Source organism: Ammodytes marinus (assembly GCF_949987685.1).
Source record: "Ammodytes marinus genome assembly, chromosome: 17".
Taxonomy (NCBI): Eukaryota; Metazoa; Chordata; class Actinopteri; order Uranoscopiformes; family Ammodytidae; genus Ammodytes; species Ammodytes marinus.
Genome location: NC_137221.1, coordinates 27,197,917 through 27,214,924, shown reverse-complemented (window position 1 = coordinate 27,214,924; position 17,008 = coordinate 27,197,917). Strand labels below are relative to the sequence as shown.

General features: G+C 39.4%; 1 protein-coding gene across 1 annotated transcript in view; it reads right to left on the bottom strand.

The window, feature by feature from the left end:
• Positions 1-17,008, bottom strand: part of ptprua (protein tyrosine phosphatase receptor type Ua) — a gene marked incomplete at both ends in the record, with an annotated part of 279,645 nt that overhangs the window by 114,616 nt on the left and 148,021 nt on the right. Inside the window, 2 exons of the mRNA XM_080045126.1 lie at positions 2,814-2,929; positions 13,917-13,998. Of these exons, the coding sequence (XP_079901252.1) occupies positions 2,814-2,929; positions 13,917-13,998 (198 nt within the window). The remainder of the gene's footprint in view (positions 1-2,813; positions 2,930-13,916; positions 13,999-17,008) is intronic.

Sequence of the window (17,008 nt, the reverse complement as noted above, 5' to 3'; positions counted from 1 at the left end):
ATGCTGAAATGTTAATTCTGCATTCGCTGTATTTACTCTGTTTTTTGTTGAATTGTTCATTTTAAATGTGTGCCCTTTTATATCTATTTCTGTTCACTCATTTTGCTTTTTTTTATTCATTCATTCAGAGGCCAACGCTAGCAATGAACGGCTACAGGTGTGAACTCTGATATATATGCAGCTCTCTCACACAATAAGCACACTATTATGTAAACTGTCCACTCACTCTTTTTTTCCAAGTGAGTGGGTTTGACATTCGCTTGTTTGAATTGGTTTGCTGCAGGTGGACAGGGGGTGTATGTGATGCTCTGTGAAAATAACTCTAGCAGCATCTGAACTCCTCCTGACTGCATCCATAGTATTTATATGTTTTACTATCCGCATTATATCGTTTTGTCATTGATTTTACTCCTTTGTGATTTTGCTGTTGGTCTGTTCTGCTCACATGGCATCTAGTGCATGTGTGTCCCTCCTATGTTGCTCCAAATGAGCTTTACTCATCTTTTTCCCTGTTAAGTGTTAGTGTGTTCTTAAGTGTTGTTCCTCTGTAAAACCGAGTGCGCAGTGTTGCTGTACAGATTGTAAAGTCCACTGAGGCCTGTTGCTGATATTGGGCAGTATAAATAAAGAATGATTTGATTAGATTTGATTTGAAAATATGAAATTGGATGTACTGTGACTGTGCTATTACTGCCTAAAGCCACACATTATAACTCATCTAAACGTCAGCATTGGTTACAATCTAATCCGTCTTTTCCTTTGTACAGACTCTCAGGACTTTCTTTACATTTGTTTTGTTGTGTTCTCAACACCATGTTTGGAATGACTCTTTAGAGTACAGTGTGAACAGTGTCACACAGAAACGGCATCCCCACTTTTTAAGTCCACCTGCGGGTGCTTGAAGCAAATAAACATTCCATTTGCCAAGTCTGCTGCCTTTGCTGTCTGGCGTCATAACTTTATTAAATGTTGGTGCTAGAACAAATTCAGGCTTGGATGTACAATGCATCCGAGACAGCCGTTTGGAATTTGGGGCAGAGAGAAAGCGGAGAAAATATGATGCTAATTGAGTAAGAAACATACTAACAATTAGTAGCTACATAATAGAAGGAGTGGACCTCCTCAGAGCCAGGGAGATGAAAGAGAAGGCAGCCATTAGCCACTCAGTGTTGATGATCAAACAGGCAAATACAGGAACAGAGGGCAGTAATGGTTTGTGTTCTATCTCTATGTTCTGCTGTTTGAGATGGTTTTCCTTAATGAGAAGAGTGGAGAGGAGCTGAAGCCATTGTTGACTTGATCCAGGGAAGTTCACTGCAGTGTACTCTCAAATTACCATCAGACAATAGTCTTGTATTGTGTGTTTGCATCTTCCTATGTGTATGTGTGTGTGTGTGTGTGTGTGTGTGTGTGTGTGTGTGTGTGTGTGTGTGTGTGTATCTCTGTCAACAAAGTCGCAAAATCTGAAACTGATGAAAATGGCTCTTCCACATGCCAATGATCTTCAAAGGCTTCAATCTAAAGAAGAGAGAGATATAGTGGCGGGGATGGGAGGGGTGAAATAAAATGGGGCGGAACACAAGGGATGGATCACCACGTAGACCGAGATATCATTTGCAAAAAAGCGCCTTCACTACGCCGCCACCGTTTGAAAAGCACTTCGATGTGCAGGCCTCAAGGCCAGGGGAAACATGGAGGCATTCAGGGATGGATTTCTGAAGACTAATATTAGCTCGTATTCAAACTAAGAAAATGGAAAGTACTTTCAGTCGGCAGCATGACAGAAGTGACTCAAGGGGCTTTGGTAAACTAAATGCCACAGTCACAATCAAAAAGCTAGCAAAAGGCTCCAACTTAATCATCTCCCCAACCCTCAGATGACTCGTTTCAGCCGCAACAACAACAACACAACCTTTTAAAAGACTAACTCACAGAGTCACAGCCTTACTGCATTATTTAACATTATCACTTTACCATATTATTACTGCTACTATGCGGGCGGTTAGATAATGGCTCCCATTGCATTTAACAACTACTACAAGTTCTATAAAGGTTAATCTAGCACAGCGGGCAATTTAAATGATCTTATTCATGTTAAGTGTTTTGCTTTTGGGGGGGTGGGGGGGAACATAAAGGTAGATTGACTTGTGGATTTAAAAAAAAAATCATCTCTGAAGGTTACACTGTCTACAACCAAAAATATATAAAATATATGATAACTAGCTCATTTTCTGAAAGAGATGAGGAAAGCATTTACTTTTTGAGCATTCCAGGCATTACGGACATATTTTGTTTTTACTTCATATGAAATGCAGAAAACTTGCAGAATTCACATTTTCAATGTACCTTTCCAATGGGTACAGTATTATCGCTAGGGGTATAGGTATGTTCTTAGAGGTACAGACAAGAAGGTGCAAATATGTACCAATGTTTAAGGTACAATGTTGTACCCTGCTAAGGTACCACTGGGGGGACAAAGCATTTGTACCCTTTTAGGACCATTCCTGTACCTTGATTTCTTAGTGTGTACTGGTTAAGACTCATGTAAACAGCCAACCCAAATTAAACTTTTACAGGAGTATGGCCAGCAGTGGAGTGTGCAAACGTAAATAATGTATGATCTCCTGGATAAGGCTGTCGGCTAAATGCCAAACATGTGTAATGCCTCCCTCTCTCTTTCTCCTCTCTGCTGCTTGGTCTTCATCCAGTCTCCAGTCAAATTCTATTATCCAGCTGCTGAGATATTGGCCTGACTTTATTTTCTCGAGCAAAGGTAATAAATAAAACAGACCAAAACAACTTGTTCTTCTCACCTCCAGGAGGAAGGGCTCGGTCTCAGAGACTTTGCCCGTGGCGACACACTGGAAAGAGGCATTCTGCCCGGCATTCACCTCCACATCACCCAGCCGAGAGAAGTGAGGCACCTTGTCTGTGGACGGAGAACACACATAAGACACACACACACACACACACACGCACACACACGCACACGCACACGCAAACACACAGTGTTGAAAGCAGCCCATCTGGAGCTGAGCAGCACCGTCTAAATATATTAGGCACACAGATACGATTTGTAATTTATTCAGAAGCCATACAATCAAAACAAAAGTACACACTCACAAGCTCACAAACAAGATTGCAATCATATTCTGTGGCACAGTCATGCAAATGAACACATGAAGATATAAATAGATATACAAAAAAAATCCTTCAATGGATTTGATCAAAAACTAAGTAATTGATACTTAGCTGTTTGCTGTCACTACCATCTATCTTTGTTAACACAAGACAACGCATAAGGTTGTATATGAGACTAAGTCACTAATGAAGGCAAACATGTTTTAGAGAGATTACACCTGCCCAGCCACACACACACACACACACACACACACACACACACACACACATATCAGTTTGACAAAGACACACGGCCTACAATTGCAGAGACGTTCTTTTAGTCTATTCTAAGTAAATTTATACTTCTAAAGCCAACAAACTAACTCCAAATGCCAACAAGAACATACATTTGTGTCAGTGGGGAACGGTAGAGTGTAAATCAATGTAAATGAATGTTAATTGTGTTCATATTGTTTAACATTGTTATAGCGTTATTATTAACAGCCTGAGGAGCTGCCTCGGTCTCGGTTTGTCTGGGCCTGAGTACCGGTTGTCCTCCCACTGAAAAATTGTCCTGCCAACGCAAATTGCATAACTGATGCGTGATTTTCTCTACTTATGACATCTATTGCAGTATGTCCGTCCTGGGAGAGGGATCCCTTACTTTGTCGACTCTCCCTGAGATTTCTTCAAAATGTTTTATCCCGGTAAAGTGTTTTTTACTGGGAGTTTTTTCTCAGCCGAGCTAAGGGTGTAAGGGCAGGGTGTCATATTGTATCATATTATATGAAATGTAAAGCCCACTGAGACAAATGTATTTGTGATTTTGGGCTATACAAATAAAACTGATTTGATTTGACATGAATCCCTAGTATGTGTTTTTTTTTGGCAGCTAAACATTGCTTTTTATTTACCCATAATTCCTTCCAATTAAATCAAAAAGGCTAAATGGCTGAGGGTTCAAAGAAGTTCTACACAACAGGTTGTTTGCATCATCTGAAAACATACCCTAAAATGAGTCCCACCAGTCTGCTAATATACACATGTGTTTACTCTAATATAATGCATGCAACAACACCACACGGCAGCTCGCATTTTTGTAATGAGTCGTCTTTTAAAACAGTCTACCATATACACTCAGTCATTTCTCTAAAGTATCCAGTGGAGTTTCCTTGTAAGCAAACACTTCTGAATTTACATTTGGGTGTTGTCCACAGCAAAATATTTTATTGTATTTCTCCCTGAGGTCCAACAAACAGGTTGAATGCATTTCCTTTTTTCATATTACATTTGCGAAAACAATATTATGAAACTACATCCATGTCTTTTTCTTCCCTATCTTTTGTTGGCACATTGCGTCGTTTGTAAGATGTGTATAAGACAAATCTGAATTTGATCACTTTCATATGTGATGTGTAAAATCATTTTTGCCTATCACTTAGTAAGCTTGATTTTATTTCTGCTAACTAACAGTTCAACTGTTTAATTTTCAGATTGGCATGTATTTTTTCAAGAACTCTCTTTTAATGACCTTTAGATTTTCAAGATAATCACAGACTTTGAAGGCTGTTGGTCTGGATTTGCAGTTTCAGTTTTATAGCCTCCGAATATATTCACTGACGCTCAGAGTGAACTCATGGGAGCTAGTCAAACATAGATCTGCTTAACTCTTTTAACTCTTGTAACGCTTTACTATTCTTGACTCCCATTCATTTATAATATCATTATCATAATAACAATAGCATACATGAACAAAACTGCAAATACCCTTCTAAACAAAAGGCTAACACTTTTTGCTAAGTGTAAGAGATTAAGATTGAATTCTAAATAGACACTGTTCAGTCACTCATGTCATCCTAAGGCTAACTGTTAGCCTGCACAGCAACTGATGTTTTGCTACACATAAGCTTATAATTTATGTTATGTGAAACAAAGAAAATTTGATAATATACATTTAAACCACGTCAGCACTACTAATTGTCGCTACAAACCAAGAAGGTTGCTGTAACAGTCTTGGTTAGCGGTATAATGAATACAGAAAATATTTTATAAAATGATTATCTTCAAGTTCATCCAACATTGAACTGTTATTGTGTCATATACACTTGTTGACTATTGTTATGTGCAGGTTGTTTGGTGAAGCATTAGCTCCTCGACTGCACTAACCACATATTGAGGACAGAATAACTTCTCTAATGTGACAAAGGGAATGCTGTAATTACCTTCATATGATAGTGAATGATGGAATTTGCTACACGTGAATAATATCGTTTCAATATAAGATCCATTTGTTCTCTGGTTAGACTTAATAACTGAACCAGCATCGCCTGAACTGCTTTTAAACAATGGGAACGTTGCCACTCTATAAATGAAATAATCTATAAACAAATACTAATGACTGACTATTCAGCGAGCTAACAACGTTGTGGTTTCACACGGTGAGTTAAAGCCTCCTACATCAGACGGGATGGATTTCTCCAGAAAAAGAAAGAAAATGATAACAATCTAATGAGTAAATAATAACCTCCATTATGGAAGAGATGGATCACAATAATTGGAAAAAAAATCCTAGCCGTGTGTGTAAACAGGATGTGTTCTGGTCTAAATTGCTTAGTGGACCCCGATGTGATGGCTAAAATTAAATTCTGATGCACAACACACACATCCGTGCTTGGTTTCCACAGTAACAGAGAGCCACAACGGGGCTGAGGATGAGATGATCGAAAATTGCAGCTCACACTTTTAGCTTTTACCTAATTTTTCTCCTGTCTGTGTCATTTCTATGTTTCATAATGCCAGAAGGAGCATATCTCTAACATCACCTTACTAACTCCAGGAACCTTTTGTGTATTACAGACTCCACCAACCAAAAGAATGGTGTCAAAACATACGACATAGACGTTTGTTATCGTACCGGTGCCAGTCACTGAAAAAATTAATTTAGAATCTAAAAAGCCTACAGTAGTGTGGATGTGTGACCTGGTCTTAATTCATACTGCTGCTCAACATAAAAAGAGGCAAGGTCATTTGTCTCTCAAATGTATTCCCACGGTCTAAGGGGGCTTCCACACCTCAAAGTCTGCACCAAGGTCCGAACTAAGGACCATCTCTTTAATCCACTGTATGGATTTGATCTGCGTATAGGTTTGGTTTCACATTACAGATTGTAAACAGATTCATTTCCTTTAGCGCTGTATAGTTCAGTCAGCCGCCCCGACAACGCACACCTCCCGCTTTGACCACACTCGTATATAAAAGTATAGTATATAAAAAATAAAAGAAATCGCCCGTCTCCCGTCAGCGACCCCCCTCACCTACTCTGCCCTACAAAGGAAGAAGGCAGTAACTCCCGAGAGTTCCAAACTGAGAAAAATGACTTTAAAGTTTTCCTCTTGTCCAGCCAAAATATTTGCAGGCAGATCATTGAATATGTGGCCATTCCTTAGCTTTATATTAAGTAATTTTTTCTACATATTAATTTTTACCTTATTTTATACTTTATTTGACCATTAACCCTTATTTGGTAGTTACTGCATTCTTCCTTTGCATAGCTTACAAAAACAAACTGTGTCATACCAAAGCAAAAGGCAGTAACTTCCATTTTATATGGAAACCTTAGCTTAAAAAAGCAGTTTAATGACCAATGTGATTCAATCTTTAGTTTGATAATGATAGGCCTATATTGTACAATGAAATTGTAGGCTATATTTTAGTGTTATTCTTTACTTTATTGTTATTATCGATATTATTTATTTACTCCATTTATTATTATAATATAGCATTATTTTACACTTTTTATGTGTCAAAGTAACTTTTCAAATCAAATTATATCAAGGCTTTTGGGAGGTTTTTGAGCATTTTGCAACTAGGCCTACTAATATTTTTTTTAATAAAATGTGTTTAGAGGGTAGGCTTTGCCTTATAACTCGAGAATATTTTAATTTTTTTTATCTATCAACCTTGACAGTGAAAACAAAAGTTTAGTAAACCCCTCTAAAGTCCTAAATGAAACTATGTAAAAGGTTGTCTGACATTAGCTCGGTGCTCTCTGTGTAATCGCAAGCAAAGGTAACATTAAGTGAGGCTTAGCTAGCTAGCTAGCTAGCTAAGCTAAGCTAGCTAGCTAGCAAGCGAGATAGTGCCTTGATCAGATAAACAATTTTAGAAACTTGATTTCTGTAAGGAACTGAGAGGGATAGTAGTCAGAAATACAGAAATAAATCAATGTTAAAGTGTTGAAAAACAGTAATATCCTTTTTAATTGAGGCAAAACAAAGGTGAAGTACAGTAACTCTTGCTTCAGCACCGAAAAACAAAGGAAGAAGACAGTAACTCTTGAGTTACTGTCTTTTACCTTGGTTTCAGACGGGCTTTTTGAAGTTACTGTAATAACGACCCCCTATTTTCTCCAAAACAGAACACATTTGAGAAAAGATATTTGTCCACATGACAAAGGATGTCTTCAATGGCACAAAAATGATAATAACTCATTTTTGAAAAAAATTGAGTTACTGCCTTTCTCCTTTGTAGGGCAGTTCCCCCCTCAGTGGCTCATTTCTCTCTGTGTGACTGGAGATAGTCGGTCAGGACTAACTGTAATTGGTAATTGTAATAACCTGCCCTCACACTGGACACCCACCCAACCATGGTTCAGTATAATCTGGATGGAGACAAACCTCTTTAGGTCAGACCAAGGTCCACCTGTTCAGTCTGGTCCATGGGAGGTTTCACACCTGTAATTTAAGTTTGGATCAAATGGAAAAGTCCCAAAGTCCAGACTAAAGGTAGGTCAGAAAGCCCCCTAAGATGCCGCTTCTCTAAATGAGTCCTGTGCCCGTCATTCTTGATGCAGGGGGGATTGCACTTGACTTCAACACGTGTTCAGAATTTAAAAAATGGATGTCAAATGAGGTGGAATACAAACTGAATAGGGGTTGCCTTGCACTTGTATCTTGCCTACCCAGGGCATACCGTTACTGTTGCTACTGCCTGTTGGGACATTTAGGCCAGTTTACTAATATTTACTTAAAACATTGAGGGACTTTGTGTTATTAGGTAAAACACTGAAGGCAAAAACATTGTTTTTTCAAGCACTGGTCGATTCTTGAGATTTTAGGCTTTTTTGCTTCCATAACATGTCTTCTTTCATGTGAATAAAAAGTCCAACATGCAGATTAAGATGTTTATTTGTCTAAACCGGGTCCGTTTTGGTCTGCGTATTTGTCCTATACAACTATCTTTAACGACTATTATCTCACGATAAGCTCTTTTCAATACTCTGAACCCAAATTTTGTTCTTAAAAAAAACACATGAAGATGCATTTTTAAGAGCTGTACATGGTATTGTTTGATTTATAACAGGAAAAAAGGTTGTATGCTAAATCTAGTCTGTTATAACTTTGGGCACTCAAATGTAAAACTTAAATTAAGAATAAAACTCTGGCTTTATCCAACAATTAAAATGTTTATTTTTTAAATAGATGCAAATGTACGCATAAATAGTTAGATATTACCAAATGTGCATATTTATTCATGCTCTTGCAGATACATCAGCTGTTTCAAAATAATACATGACCATTGGACCATTTCATGTACTGGCTAATTATGTGTACAGGTAGAAAAGTTGGTATATTCTAGTTTAATATGCATACCATGTGCTTTTGAGTCACATATTTATGGCATGCCTATTTATGGCATAGATAAAGCAGCCCCTGGCATTGGCACTGACCCCTAATGTGAGCTCATAGGCATGGAGAGGATTCCAACCACCACCATCTGCACAAGGGCCAAACTCAGTCACATACCAAGTGGCCCTGTCAACGCTACCTACCCAAAAATCCCCATCCAAAATCACTGTGGAAAAGCACTTCTCCGTTGATGATATGGTGACTGAGGGCAAGTGGCAAACCTTTTAATTACCTTTATTTGACCAGGAGAAGTCTCATTGAGATTACAAGGCTCTCTTACAAGAGAGTCCTGGTCAAGACAGGCAGCAGTTTCACTGTTACAATAATATTTGCGGTGAGCTTGGGAAGGGAAAAGCTAAATAAATATACAATAGATTGGGCCAGGTTTTTAGATTCAGTTTTTATTTCAGTTCCTCTGTCTGTCCTCTCCTTGAGGATTCAATGATTTATGACGTGCGGCCGGCCTGATTTTCTGAGTCAGAAATGGATATCTGAATTTCATGAGCTCATAAATACCCCACATTATCATTCATTAAAAAATGTCCACATTAATGGGGCAAAAAAAAACACAATATTAGTGCTCTCATAGAAGGACAATGAGCATTTAAGCATCGAAGCAAGGGTTGACAGAAATACTATGTCTGAGCACCAACCATGTCAATAGTGTTGTAGTCAGTATTGTCGGATTGAAGCTGCAGACAGTTGATTGACGTGTGTGTGGGGGGGAGGAGGGGGGAATTTCTTGGTAGTTTCACCAGTTTGAGTGACATCTTTCATATAATCCATCTCATCCACGATGAATATAACTATTGATCAGTGCAGTTAAGGCATGACGCAGTTACGGGGAATAGGGTGAAACATTTTTAACTTATAGATGTCATCACCCAACTTTGACAGTGGAGTACTAACATTGAAGGGATAGTTCTGTATTTTTGAAGTGGGGAGTTTGGGGGAGATGTCGCAGTAGCTGAAATCGGCATTGAACTGTTGCAGACAGGGCCAATAGAAAAACATTTGTCTCAGACAAATAACAACATATGAACAAATCCTTCTGCAATAACCTTCAGAATAGTGCTATGAATGATCATGGAAAGTTTAGTTGATGTAAATGATTTAGAAGGGGAGATCTTTGGTTGAGAGTTAAAAAGACCACAGCACACTGTGTGTCAGTCCATCTCAGATGAGCCCAGGCCCAGAGAAGTCTGCAGCATTTGTGGATGTTTTGATATATGGCTTTCACTTTGCATGGTAGAGTCTTATCTTGCATTTGTGGATGTAGTGATGAACTGTGTTCACTGACAATGGTTTTCTGGAGTGTTCCACCATGGCCCATGTAGTGATATCCTTTATAAAGTCATCTCATTTTTGAATGCAGTGCCACCTGAGGTCATGGGCATTACATTTTAATTTTGGACCTTGCCCTTTACGTGCAGAGATTTATCCGATTTATCTAAATATTATAATTATATTATGGATTGTAAATGGTGAAATTCTTCGCAGGAAAGGTTGGACTGTTTTCCTCTCTAGTTCTACACAAAGTGGTGAGCCTCACCCCATTATTGCTTGTGAAGACTGAACCTTTACGGGATACCCCTTTATATCCATTCATGATAATATCACCTGTTACCAGTTAATATGTTTATGTGAGTAATGTAACAAACAGGTATCTTTTTAACATTCTGCAGCTTTCCCAATCTTTCAAAGCCCCTGTCCCAACTTTTTTGAAATGTGCTGCAATTTTAAATTGTATATTTGTGTATATTGACAAAAAACTATAAAGTTTATCAGTTTAAACAAATTCACATGATGAATTTGTACTGTTATTTATTTATTTATAGTCGAAAAGGTTTAGGAAATGATCACATTCTGTTTTATTCACATTTGACATAACATCCCATCTTTTTCGTGATTGGGGTTGTAAAAGAAGACATGTTATGGAAGCAAAAAGGCAAAACAATGGCAAACTGACCAGTGATTGCATTTTTTTTGCCATGCCTTGTGTCACGTTGATATAAAACTGCTAAGTGCAGTTAATATAGAAATTTGAGCCAGCATGAATCAAACTAAAACCTTGCATTGTACTCCATCTAGGTTAAAGCTGGGGTGGAGGATTTGGGGAGAAAATGGCAGTTGGGATAGAGATTCGAATCCAAATACCTCAACCGCTCCACTTGTTCTCTTTGGTCCCTCCCCTATGCTCCCTCCCTGACGCTCTACACCAGGGGTATTCAACTAAAATTCAAATAGGTCCAGTTCGAGAAAATGTCCTCAAGCAAAGGTCCGGAACATCATAATGTCTAACTTGCGTTATGATTCAGTGTGATATATAGTGAAGTAGCCAGTAGTTGTATCAACGTCTGCATGTAATCAACAACTGACTGTCAGATCAATATAGGAAGAACAATTCAAAAACATTTCAACACTATTTATTCTCACTTTTAAATAATTATAGATATATAATACTGAAGATATATGTATTATTTAAGTGACTCAACTGAAACTAATCTCTTCATAGAGAAGGGCTGCATTTAAAAATAAAATGGTGAAAATAAATATAAAATAAAGATAAAATATATAATTCATTTTTGAAAAATTCAATAAAGTATAGCAGCAACTTCAGTGTTGCAGAACATAATGACTCTGGGTGCATCTGAGATTAGAAGGGGTGCAAAAAAATGAATTATGCAATTTGAGAAATATTTCAATGTATAATTTCTAAACTTCACTATACCTACTATGTTTGTTTAACATAGTAATCTCCCACTTTGTCTAATACTGGATTTTTATTTTGCAATTTTGAAAAGCTCTGAAAAAGTGACATGTCAGAAACTAAACTCCTGTAGGGGGGTCTGTGGGTTTCCCCCCCAGTAGTTTTTTTTGTGTTTTTAGAATGTAATCGGAGCATTCTGGTGCATTCTGGGGAAAAGAAAAGAAAAGGTCAACATTTAATATAGTTAAGATGAATAGACAAATTAACAAAACAACATAACTTGCTAGCAGCCAGATGCTTAACAACTGGACTGAGGGACAGATGATCACTAGCTTTCGCTAATGTTAGTGGGGCTACTAGCCAAATATCTTGCTAAAAAATTAACCTGTATTTATAAATTCTGCCATTACTAAGAATATGTAAAACTTAAAATGTAGATAATTGAAACTACATACAAAAAAAATAAAAAAATAATGTTTTTCCTGTTGCTGTTGTGGGCAGTATATGCAGTGCTGCTGGCGATTGGTGATTATGTCAATCTTATGTCTGTGTCATTCACACATAGGTCTACATCAGGGTAATAGAGAATCCACATGATTGCACCTTGACCGGTTTTCACCAGTCTTACAAAAGGGGAAAAAACCATAGATAGTAAATAATAGGAAAAAAATCAGCTGTTAACTCGCTCGCGACACACGGAGCCGGTGAGCGAGCGGGCGAGCGAGAGAGAAAGCTGTCTCTCACTCTCCTCCCGCTGTCTTTCTCACTCTAATCTGACTTATTTTGCTGAAATTCTCGTAATTCTTGCACTTCTCTCTGTCATCTCTCGCATGATAGCTCACTGTCTCTTTGTCTGTGAGCCAGCCTGAGCCGGGAATGCACAGATTCGATTGGCTGCCTGAGTAGCAGGAGGCGGGATGGCTTTAACTCGAATGCATTTCCTGATTCGCTAAACCAGTACCGTAAAGTCTAGCTGCGCCGGTCAAAATAGAAGCGCCCCGTCAAAATTATAAATACTTAAATAATTGACTGACTACAGGTCCGGGTCCGTATAGGACGGCGTCTGGGTCCGGACACGGACCGCGGTCCGCCTGTTAGTGACCCCCGCTCTACACCAACAAAGTCGTGCCTAAGTGAATGGACAGTCCCAACAGCCAATAAGAACAGAGAATCGGAGCCTCGCTCTGATTAGTCAAAGTGTACAGCTCATGCTAACTTTGACAAATCAGAAATCACATAAACCAGCTTTAATGGCATTCCATCAACAACCAGTGAGAAGTGAGCACCTACGCTATTAGGTAATCATGTAATCCAACACTCACATTTGATCACAGCTGGAAAGCCATAAGTGGTCAGTCAAATGGATACACCTAGTATTAAATTAAAAGCCAATAATGACCACAATTGTAAGTGGAATCATATTAATTTCTGATCTGCTAGCTCAGAAGCTTGAATCAGTGCAGCTTTTACAATAACGACTATACTTCAGCATCCAAATAAAAAGGGTCCGTTATGACGGGTACCAAGTCTACACAGAGCCTGTGTACCAGGAGAACAGAACACAATGTAAAATGACCTGCACTGATTAAAGCTCCAACCTAACCTTCAAAGAGAGGATCAGAGTAGATCCACTAGCTTTCCTTTTCCCCTGCCTGTAACTTCACATTAGCCTGGAAAGCGCCCAGCTGGGAGCAGAGCAATCGGAGGAGAAGGTCACTGATTCTGCCTTGACAAAAGAAAAGCCTCCTGCTGCGTTTTTGTAGTGGTGACACTGGGACTGATAGGTACAGGGCCAGACAGGCATTCTGGGAGGCAGGGGCTCAAGCAAAAAAAGAGGGCACAATTGTACTTTCATTTAAAGGTTCAGTAAGTGGAATGGTCAGTTTAGCTAACTTTCTGTCAGTGACTGCAGTTAGCAGTCCCCTCCCTTGTCCCCACATCACCACATTAATGCACTGCGGTCTTCAAGCAGCAAGTTATCTAGCATCATCTCCGATCAATAAATGTGATAAAACGTGATAAAAACCATCAAACAGACATTGGGAAGGATTTTTGCCTGCTTGCCATTGTAGGCGCATACACATTCACCCATCTGTCACTCTGCACATGCACCGGCAGTGAGACGGGTGCCGGTTTGTAGCGTTCTCTCTTCTGATTGGTTATCAGTAGTGGGATCCCCCGAAAAGTTTATTTGACGATTACATGCAGAGCGGGTGACTGAGAGATCGGCTACACCTTTAAACAGGAACACTTTTGGCATTGCTTTTATTGATGTGCCATTCCTCTATCTGATTTGTATCCCCCCTCCTCCCCCCCCCACACACACACACAGTTTCACTGCCACTCTCCAGCACAGTAAGAGGCCAGCAGGTAGACTATGAGCAGAGCATGGTACTTACAGCAGGGGTAATTGAGCAGCACAATGTCGTCCAAGGCGATATAGCCCTGTCGCCCCTCGGAAACGATGGCTTCAAAGACCACCTGTGGAGACAATGGAGAAATTAAATTCAGTAACAGATCATTAAATCTCCAGTGGCAAGTAGATTGACCAAGTAGACAATTCTGGGGGGTGGGGTCCAACACAAAAATGTGCATATTTTTCATTAATCCCACTGTACATTTGAAGGAAAGCTTAATTGTAAATGTATTATTGCCATTATAACCGTAATCAGCAATGTTTCTGGCATTGCTAGTCCAGTTTGTTTTTGTCTTTTAGATACAATAGATATAATAGGTCGGTTATAATGCAAAATGCACTTTTTCATGTTTTTTTTCAAAAAGAATATGGGTCTCTCCCCATTTGTTAGTAATGTCTGTATTTGGTATATCTATATTTTACTTTTTTTCATTATGTATTTTTTGTTTGTTTTGTCTTTTAATGTTTTTTCCACAGATTGTGTGGGGTGGGTGGGGGTTTTGAATTTAATTTGGGTCCCCGGTGTGACTAGAGACTCCTTCAGTATGAGAAAAAAACAACCTTCTCTCTTTTCTCCACAACCACATTTCTAAAAACCTGTGTTCAAAAAAAACTTGAGATATTCCCCCCTTATAATGTCAAGGGGGGGAGGCCAACATCAGAACAATCAGATATGAGAATGTGAAAGACTTGATCATAAGCCTGAAACACTAACACTACTAATGGTAGTCTAATCATTTGGTTATATTGTAAATCTATGTCTAACAAGTATCTTTCCTTAAAGATTGTACCAAGCCGTATGGTGCACAAAACATGTCTGAATACCCCTCATCTCTACTGTCTTTGAACACTTCCTAAATATTCAATCACTCATCAAAATTAGCCTGACGTATGCAGAGCCTCACATTAGTATGAAGGCCTCCCAGAGTGCAATGGGTGCCTGGGTGTGAGTTCTCATATGTGTCAGCCTAAGTATTTCACCTCCTCATACTACCTCAGGTTATACAGTACATGCCGAAAGCCCAGTGGAAGTCAGCCGATGACAGCGCACTCAGACGGCCAATAGATTGCTGTGATGTTGACAATGCATCAGGCTTTAAGTGCCCAGGGCAAATCAATAGCACAAAAGGCCTTGGCAGATGGATACAGACTAAGGGCTTTTCTTTCCACTAATTTATTTGTATTTTTTCATTCCTATGTCGAGCCATTAGAGACGTCTGACCGATTAACTCTTCAATTCATCACGCCTCAACGCGCCCACTGCCATCGATTCACCCAGGCATTGGTGCTCTGAGCCATCATTAAGCTCCTCTCCATCCGCCCTCACTTTGGGAAAAAGGTGCCAGACACTAAGGGAATAACCTTGGCATCCAATAGACGTACATATGCAATCACCAGCTATGTGTTTTGGAATAGGCGAAGATGTTTTGTTCATTAGCTTGTGCTCGGTTTGTTTGCGTACTTTCTGAGGGTACAGTGTTTTGAGCTGTGAGGGCCACTGTAGCTAGTAGGAGATATAAAAAGATGTGCTGGAGAGAATAGAGGCGCAATAAAAAAGATAGGTATAGGAAGGGGATTGAAAGTGGAGGGTAGAAGCTTAAACCAAAATGATAGGGTTTGTCATGACGGGGGCCTGATAGCATCTTTAATATTTGATAGCAAAGTTGAACCCTTTTCCAATATGTACACAACTATATAGGAAAAAATATAGGAGACAGAGCACAAACAATCTATTTCTGCAGTTAAAGAGATGGATTAGTCCAATGGAGATTACCCAGTTCAAAGCGGTCTCATTGGCACGCCTTTTTCCAAACCTCAAATCTCAGGCTTCTGTTGTGTCACGAAAAGGGAGGCCTGCAACATAGGCATGGTCTGGGCACGTGTGAATGAAAGGTTGCTTTACTGCATGTTGAAGGATGCTATCTCCTGGATGGACCACTGTGTCCTTGTGAAGAAGAGACAGAACGAAATGCAAGTCCAGAGTATGTAGACAGTTAAGGTGACGAAAGCAGCTGGACAGTCACATTTGATGTGAAAAAGCATGCAAGCGGTTTGATATTTACCTCCTGCTCCAATGTGTTTGGCTCATAAAATGCAGCGTCGGAGAATTGATAGTGTAGAGTAACAGAATCCATACTGTGTCCCAGGAGGCTTCCCAATGAACACATAAAATCAGCAGTGGCAGTAAAGGGGGTCGCATTAAAAAACAAGATTTGCACAGTAATTAATATTTGGAACGTTGACTTTTTCCTTCCAGCACTGCAGAACCTGTTTATGTGCGCCCACACTAATGACCCAGCTCCCAATTGATCCACGCACGCCAACAACCTTCACGAGCACTTTGATTTATTTAACCACGCAAATCATTTGAGGAATGTGGTGAACGAAATTGCAACCATGTTCTGTTAATTGATATCTTAGTTAGAGAGAGGGCAACACTATCGATCCGTATTGGCAACATGGCAGTAAAACATTGTAATGTATGATGTGCAATTGCGCACGCCACCCTCTCTCTCTGCAGGCGGAGGAAAAATAAATTGAGGTGTATTCAGTCATTCCACTGCAGTGTGCCGCCGGAGGAGCAGACAGCATATGCTGAATGCTCTCTTTGTGTGTGTTTGTGTGTGTGGTTGCGCGCGCACGCGCACATGTGTGTGTGTGTGTGTGTGTGTGAGAGAGAAATCACAGTGGAGTTGCTGTGCCATGACACATTTATGAACAGTGTAGCTGTAGAGATAGCCTCTCGTGGTGTTTTAAATATTTCTGAAACAGTCTAATTTTTCCTCTGATGATCATAAATTCCATGTTACAGCAAAGGAGACCATCTGTGCAAAGGATGCTATCTTTATATAGTTTTTCTGAATGCCTTTGTCATGGGTACGCTCACTCAGGAACAACAGCTGGCGTGGTAAAAACACCACTTTGTCCAAAAGGGAGCGCTAGAATTAACACAAACTGAAAAATACACCAGACTATTACTAGAACTTTATAAAATGTTCAGTCCCCAATTTTAAAAAACTCACCTGTTTTCACAAGCATAGGATTTCAATACATTTTCAGAATGTTCAGAATTAT